Raw genomic sequence first — 8,194 nt, 5'->3', positions numbered from 1 at the left:
TGTAGTGGTCCTGTGGGGGTCCTGACCATTGAAGAACAGGGTGAAAGCAGGCTAAAAAAAGTATGTAGAGAAACAGATGGACTACAGTCAGTAATTGTAGAACTACAAAGTGCTTCTTTATGGTAAGTGGAGCTGACAAGGATGTGGTTTTAATGTTATGGCTGATTAGTGTATTTTGTACTGGGCCCATCTGCCATATAGATTGTTAGGGGTGTGTGGGTTGTGGTACTATGCCCACCTGCCCCGTCTCTCCTCCAATCAAGCAGTTCACTGCAGCTGGGTAATATAGTTAAATACCGGCTTTATGGACCACCTTGTGGCTGGCTCATGCTGTAACGGGGCAGGTTGCACACTTATCATAAATGCCACTGTGAGTGGTATTCTGACATTTACTGGTTGTTCCCCATTGTTTTTTGTTTTTCTTATGACCCCACAGGTACACGATATTACAGAATGAGCCAGCTGCAAGCCAGTATTTAAAGGTCCCCCCCAGCTGTAGCAAAATGACGCGATGAGGCGCAGAGACTGCCTTTTTAACTCTAAATCTTGAAATCCTTAACCTTGTAGCTTCAGTACACTATGAACTAAATAAATGAAAAAAAATAATGAATTGACCATATTACTGGAGAGGTTTGTTAAACAATGACAAATTAACTGGTAAACTGGTGAACGAATGCAGAAGGAAGGTTTCAAATATGTCCCCAACAACTGGATGATGATTAAAGTTCTTTAGGTTCTCCGTAATCATTGTACATCATGGGCAGCGTTTGTTCATTACATGACTTGCGCAGCTCCTGGCCGAGCTCCATCCAACTCAGACTGAACGCCTTGGTGTCGGTATAACGACAAGCCAGAAATTTAAGCGATACTCTACGTAGGCCGATCTTGGGCTCCTGGAGGAGCCCTCGACACCAGCCGCTAAGGTCGTCAAGCTGCGACAGGATCAGGCCCGCTTTCCTGTAATTACACACACAAAAGTTTAATTATTGCAGGAATCTGTTCTCAAAGCCGACCGCCATTCTTTCCTTGATTGTGACGGACAGGTTGGCATCATTACAGGTGATGGATATTGCAGGGGTTATTCGAATACGTCTGAAAATGAGGTTGACACACAATGCTCCTGGCAGGGGCGCGAGCCTTTATTCCAGGAGTACTGAAAAACAGAGGAGAGGAATAGCGTAACGGTGAAGCCCTGACTGCTGGAGAGAGATCAAGGGGGGGAGACTAATAGAAAAACCCTAATTTATGAAATATGACACACTGCAAACTACTTAAAGAAACAGGTATGCTACCGTTCACTTCTAGATATCTTTTATAAATCGTCTGTGGTTCTACGGGCGTTCTGAAGAAACCAAACACGCTTACTGAAGTGAAGGTGGCACATACTGAAAGTATTGCACAGGGTTGGAAAAGTGGGTGAAGGCATTTCCCCCAGCAGGCGCAACCCTTCTTGAAAAGACGTGGCTGAAACGTGATAGCGAGGGCACGGAAAGAGGGTCTCATTCCTTAAAAATTGCTTCATTTTATCTGCGCTCCAAAACCAGAAGCTCGACGTTCTACGGTATGAGTGCTAAAACCCCGATGTGGCGGCGACCGATGAGGCTTCTGGGTAGACTCGAGGAGAAGGAGTGCTTTTGCGATTGGAACGCAGTTCGTGCGGTACCAACACCATGCTGAGATTCGGCCGACTGTTTTCAATTGAGGGATTGTCCAGACGGATTCATGTGACATCCGAATGGTAACCTGTGCGTTTTATTCTATTGAAGTCATTTACGCTGGCTCCCGCTACAGAAAATATCATAAAAAATAATTCATATCTGCTACAAAAATGCTGTCATCTACACTATACTGCCAAAAGTATTCACTCACCCATCCAAATCATTGAATTCAGGTGTTCCAATCACTTCCATGGCCACAGGTGTATAAAACCAAGCACTTAGGCATGCAGACTGCTTCTACTAACATTAGTGAAAGAATGGGTCGCTCTCAGGAGCTCAGTGAATTCCAGCGTGGTACCGTGATAGGATGCCACTTGTGCAACAAGTCCAGTCGTGAAATTTCCTCGCTACTAAATATTCCACAGTCGACTGTCAGTGCTATTATAACAAAGTGGAAGAGGTTAGGAAGGACAGCAACTTAAAGGCCACGTAAAATGACAGAGCGGGGTAAGCGGATGCCAGAGGTCGCCAAATTTCTGCAGAGTCGATCGCTACAGACCTCCAAACTTCATGTGGCCTTCAGATTAGCTCAAGAACAGTGTGTAGAGAGCTTCATGGAATGGGTCTCCATGGCCGAGCAGCTGCATCCAAGCCTTACATCACCAAGCGCAATGCAAAGCGTCGGATGCAGTGACGTAAAGCACACCACCACTGGACTCTAGAGCGGTGGAGACGTGTTCTCTGGAGTGACGAATCACGCTTCTCTGTCTGGCAATCCGATGGACGAGTCTGGGTTTGGCGGTTGCCAGGAGAACGGTACTCGTCTGACTGCATTGTGCCGAGTGTAAAGTTTGGTGGAGGGGGGATTATGGTGTGGGGTCGTTTTTCAGGAGTTGGACTCGGCCCCTTAGTTCCAGTGAAAGGAACTCTTAATGCTTCAGCATACCAAGAGATTTTGGACAATTTCATGCTCCCAACTTTGTGGGAACAGTTTGGGGATGGCCCCTTCCTGTTCCAACATGACTGCGCACCAGTGCACAAAGCAAGATCCATACAGACGTGGATGAGCGAGTTTGGTGTGGCAGAACTTGACTGGCCTGCACAGAGTCCTGACCTCAACCCGATAGATAGAACACCTTTGGGATGTTCTTCTCGTCCAACATCAGCGTCTGACCTCACAAATGTGCTTCTGGAAGAATGGTCAAAAACTCCCATAAACACACTCCTAAACCTTGTGGAAAGCCTTCCCAGAAGAGTTGAAGCTGTTATAGCTGCAAAGGGTGGGCCGACATCATATTAAACCCTATGGATTAAGAATGAGATGTCACTCAGGTTCATATGCGTGTACAGACAGACGAGCGAATACTTTTGGCAATACAGTGTATTTCAACGCATTTATGTTTCTAATATCGTGCCACATTTCACTGGTAACAGGAATTTAAATGTTTATTTGGTTAAGACAAAAACCTTGTGGTTTATTATGCTTTAATTTTTTCACGAAGGTACATTTCCTTTCCAAATAGCAACGGTCGTCACCATAAATCCAAGCATGTATGGAAGTGGAAAATGACTTCTCGCTTCCAAGTTTCATTCTCAACCTTTTGCACTATGCCAGCTCCCCTCTCTTTCAATTTCATTCTTTCTCTTCTCCTACTTATCCTTCTACTCATATCCACCAGACCGGGAGGACACAATCATCTGCATTCCTACGATACCCACAGTCGCAAAAACCGTCCCGGACGCGATGCCAAGGATGATCCGACTGCGCGGAACTTTTCCGGTTTGGCCGACACGTTCTACTGGGAGCATCTCTTTCTACTGACAGGCTTCAAACGGTAAATGTCACTGAGAACTTCCATCATGCGATGTTTATAGTCACAGTTAAATCTGGAGGATTAGAGCTCGTCTCCTTGCGGTTAACAAAATATTTATAAAAGCAGAAGGCACGCACCAGCATCATAATATTAGTGAAAAACAGCTCCATAGTGACCATAGAGAGGTACTCTAGGGTGGAAGCGCTCTAGGCGGCTATGAGATGGGGTACATTATATTTTATAGCAGCGGCCCCCAACCTTCACTTAATTTTTTCCCTCAAAATTCTACACACAAAGGGGCCGCTCAGGTGGCGCAGCCGTAAAAACACACGCTGCAACCGGAGCCAGCTCTGCCTTACCGGCCCAGGCTGAGCGGCTATATGAACAACGATTGGCCTGTTGTTCAGATGGGCGGGACTAAGGTCGAAAGTGGGTCTCTCTGGCTGATTAGAGGCGCCTACACGGAGATGAGGAAGGAGTGCTCTTAGGGTGTGTCTCTCCGCACGCAACGCTAGGTGGCGCAACACTCGTCAATGTGTGGGTGGCAAGATGCATACGGCTTGCTGCTCACGTGTCGGAGGGGATGTGGGTTAGCTTCGATCTCCTCATTTTTTTAGTACAACAAGCCACATTACGCTTCATTTTTAAAAAATATATTTTCTTTAAGCATTTTCTCCCCTTTTTCTCCCTTTTAGCGCGTCCAATTGCCCCATTGCATCATGCTCCCTCTCCACCAATGCCAATCCCTGCTCTGATTGAGGAGAACGGAGCTAACCCACGCCCCCTCCGACACGTGGGCAGCATGCCGAATGCATCTTATCACCTACACTTTTGACGAGTGCAGTGCAGATCAGCGTTGTGTACGGAGAGACACACCCCGAGAGAACTCTTTTCTCATCTCTGTGCAGGCGCCATCAATCAGCCAGCAGAGGTCGTAATTGCATTAGTCATGAGAGAGCGACCCCACCCGGCTTAGTCCCGCCCATATGAACAACAGGCCATTCGTTGTTCATGTGGCTGCTCAGCCTTAGACGGCAGGCAGAGGTAAGATTCGATACGATGTATTCGAGATCCCAGCTCTGGTTCCAGCGTGTCATGTAAAAGCACCCAAACCGGTACACTGTGACACGCCCACCGATGACGTCACGATACGCGCTGAAAAACCGAGTATTCTGTGGTGCCAGATTAGAACACTAGTTCGCTGTGTGGAACCTCACGGAACCGGTTTAAAATCAAGTTCGCGAACCGGAACTGAGCCGGATCTGCATCCGCGTCGGTGGAAAAGGGGTAGCCTAGTACCTTAACAGCTAATCCCCCACGGTCCACCACAAACCAGACAGAAGATTGTTTTTTTTTTTTAACAAAGACTGATCTACTGCCCTTACCATTCTGTTTTCGAATCTTGTTTACCCAGCCATCAAGAGTTTATATCCAGTGCACGGTCTGGGTGACTAATATTTTGTATTATGATTAGCTGATGAAAATTACATATAAATGCCCTGTCTTGTTTGTAAAAGGAAAACCCGAGTAATTTGGTGAACTTCAAAACATAGAAAGCAGAGCTGATTTGGCCAGCGTGACTAACTTTGTAGAGAAGCATCTGGGGAGATGAAAACATCTAAAGGAATTCCACAGACTCACGAGGGGTGTCCGGCTTCAGTAACTTCTAGAACCTGGTACGCCTTTGGTGTAAAGTGTAGTAAAAATTAACTATTTATAAGACACCCTGATGTAGGATTTTTTTGGGAGGGTTTTACCCATTAGCGAGGCAAAGTCTTCCAACAGCTAAGATCTCTATGTCCAAATAAACCTAATTAAATTAACTTCTACTGTGCAGCTGCATGGAAAATAGTTTTATGTAAAACACATGGCTAGGTTTGAAAGTAAATTATCTTGCTGGAGTTTTAAGAGGGTGTCCATGAGTTTTGTCCTTCTTATACAGCTAGATTAATAATGTTTGTAATATCTGATATATCGCAAATATATTGCATTTATATTTATTAGTTCTTTTTTTTAGGTATGAACATGGTACAACCCCAAATCAGAAAAAGTTGGGATAGTATGGAAAATGCAAATAAAATTAATAAAATAAAAATGCAGTGTTCCTTAAATTTACTTTGACTTTTATTTCATTGCACACAGGATGAACCTGAAATATTTCATGTTTTGTCTGCTCAACTTAATAATGTGATTCCAAACAGGTGATTATAATCATGGTTTGGTACAAAAGCAGCATCCAGGAAAGGCTCAATGATGAGCAAAGATGATCAGAGGATCTCCAGTTTCAAGGAATCGGGAGGAATTTCAGTGTGTAAAGGTCAAGTGCGCAAGCTTAATCCCTCAGACGGCACTGCATCAAGAACCGCCACTCAACAATAGCTGGTATAACCACATGGGTGAGGGATTACTTTGGCAAACCTTTGTCAAGCACTACAATACAGAGTTACATGCACAAATGCTACTTAATTCTTTACTGTGCAAAAAAGAAGCCTTATGTTAACCATGTCCAGAAGCGGCGTCGACTTCTCTGGGCTCGGTGGCATCTAGGATGGACCATCACACAGTGGAAACGTGTATTGTGGTCAGATGAATCAGCATTCCAGGTCTGTTTTTTTGGAAAAAATGGACTCCGGACCATCAGCAACAAGTCCAAAAGCTAGGGTCTGTCATGGTATGGGGCTGTGTCAGTGCCCTTGGCAAAGGTCATTTACACTTCTGTGATGCAGCATTAATGCAGAAAAGTACATTGAGATCTTAGAGCAACATGTGCTGCCTTCAAGACGTCATCTTTTCCAGGGACGTCCATGTATTTTTCAACAAGACGATGCAAAACCACCTGCTGCACACATTACAAAGGCATGGGTGAGAAAGAAGAGGGTACGGGTACTGGACTGGCCTGCCTGCAGTCCTGACCTGTCCCCAATAGAGAATGTGTGGAAAATTTTGAAACGACAAATACGACAACGATGACCCCGTACTGTTGCACATCTTAAGACGTGTTTGCAGCAAGAATGGGACAAAATAAAAGCTGAAACACTAAATCACTTGGTGCTGAAACGTCTTTTAAGTGTGGTTAAAAGGAATGGCAACATTACAAAGTGGTAAATGCTTTACAGTCCCAACTTGTTTTGGAATGTGTTGCAGGAATGCAGGAATGGATGTTTATTAATAAATGAAATGAAGTTGAGCAGATAAAACCTGAAATATCTCAGGTTCATCCTGTCTGCAATCAAATAAAAGTCAAAGTAAACTCAGTTTTTTTTTTTATGGTTTGCAATTTCCATGCCGTCCCAACTTTTTCTGATTTGGGGTTAAAAATTAAAAACTGTGTCTGAGTGTGTGTACGCTTTAACATTTTCCCAACCTGAGTAGAGTTAAACAGTGCAAAGTAAAGAATAAAAAAAAAACGAGGAGAACAAACCTGGGTCCGAGCTCATCCTCACACCGCCAGGTGAACTCCCCAAAGCTCTCATAGCGCTGGTTGTAGTGGTAGAGGACACGGTGCAGTGTGGGTGAGCCCACGTCCATCAGTGTGTTGTAGGCTGTCTGCTGCTCTTTCCCACTTGTGTAGCCATTGAACAGGTTGTAGATTTTGTCTGCTATTTCTGAAAGCACAAAACAGAAACATACTCGGCATACATGACTTCTTCCCTAGGTTAACCAATCAGCAAAGCAAAGTATTCCACGATAATGATGTTAAAAACCGATGTGCATATCCAAATCAACCGAACTAAATGTACTTCTCCTGTGTACTAAAATTCAGTTAAAAAGTTTGTATTGACATGTGCTCAGGTTTTACGCTACAGTTCCACAGGACCATGGAACGCATTAACAGGTTTTCCATATACCCGTATGGGAAAAAATACCTTGAAACTCAACGCCTTTTAAACTCGGTGCCACTCCCAGAACCAGTTGACATGAGTTTCAAGGTATCACTGTATAAGTATTAAATAATAAATCAAATAAACTGCAGTTGATTGCAGGTCTAGCTCCTTTATGGGCTGAACCCTAGAATGAACAGTAGCCATGTCTATTACTAGGATTTTTGTTACCCTAAGACCCTGCTAAATACGGCCATTTAAAGGTGATGGTAGATGGATGGCTGGCTGGCTAGATAGACAGATGGCCAAATAGATAGATAGACAGATGGCCAGACAGAAAGATAGCTAGATAGATAGACACTGACAGACAAAAGGATAGATGGATGGATGGATGAATAGATGGATATACAGACAGACATATGGACAGACAGAAAGAAGAATAGATAGATAGATAGATAGATAGATAGATAGATAGATAGATAGATAGATAGATAGATAGATAGATACTTGATTAAGATACATAGATAGATAGATAGATAGATAGATAGATAGATAGATAGATAGATAGATAGATAGATAGATAGATAGATAGATAGATACTTGATTAAGATAGATAGATAGATAGATAGATAGATAGATAGATAGATAGATAGATAGATAGATACTTGATTATTATAGATAGATAGATAGATAGATAGATAGATAGATAGATAGATAGATACTTGATTATTATAGATAGATAGATAGATAGATAGATAGATAGATAGATAGATAGATAGATAGATAGATAGATACTTGATTAAGATAGATAGATAGATAGATAGATAGATAGATAGATAGATAGATAGATAGATAGATAGATAGATAGATAGATAGATACTTGATTATTATAGATAGATAG

At 43.2% G+C, this 8,194-nt stretch overlaps 1 protein-coding gene across 4 annotated transcripts in view; it reads right to left on the bottom strand.

The window, feature by feature from the left end:
* Positions 1-628: 628 nt before the first annotated feature.
* astn1 (astrotactin 1) overlaps positions 629-8,194 on the bottom strand; it is a 427,949-nt gene continuing 420,383 nt past the window's right edge. For all 4 annotated transcript variants that reach the window (XM_062993914.1, XM_062993915.1, XM_062993916.1 and 1 more), the window contains 2 exons: positions 6,894-7,077; positions 629-957 (listed from right to left, as the gene is read on the bottom strand). In XM_062993914.1, coding sequence (XP_062849984.1) covers positions 720-957; positions 6,894-7,077 — 422 coding nt within the window. In that variant the 3' untranslated portion in view covers positions 629-719. The remainder of the gene's footprint in view (positions 958-6,893; positions 7,078-8,194) is intronic.

Source organism: Trichomycterus rosablanca, chromosome 4, assembly GCF_030014385.1.
Source record: "Trichomycterus rosablanca isolate fTriRos1 chromosome 4, fTriRos1.hap1, whole genome shotgun sequence".
Taxonomy (NCBI): domain Eukaryota; kingdom Metazoa; phylum Chordata; class Actinopteri; order Siluriformes; family Trichomycteridae; genus Trichomycterus; species Trichomycterus rosablanca.
The sequence above is the reverse complement of the archived record's forward strand: the minus strand, read 5'-3'. Positions and strand labels throughout refer to the sequence as shown.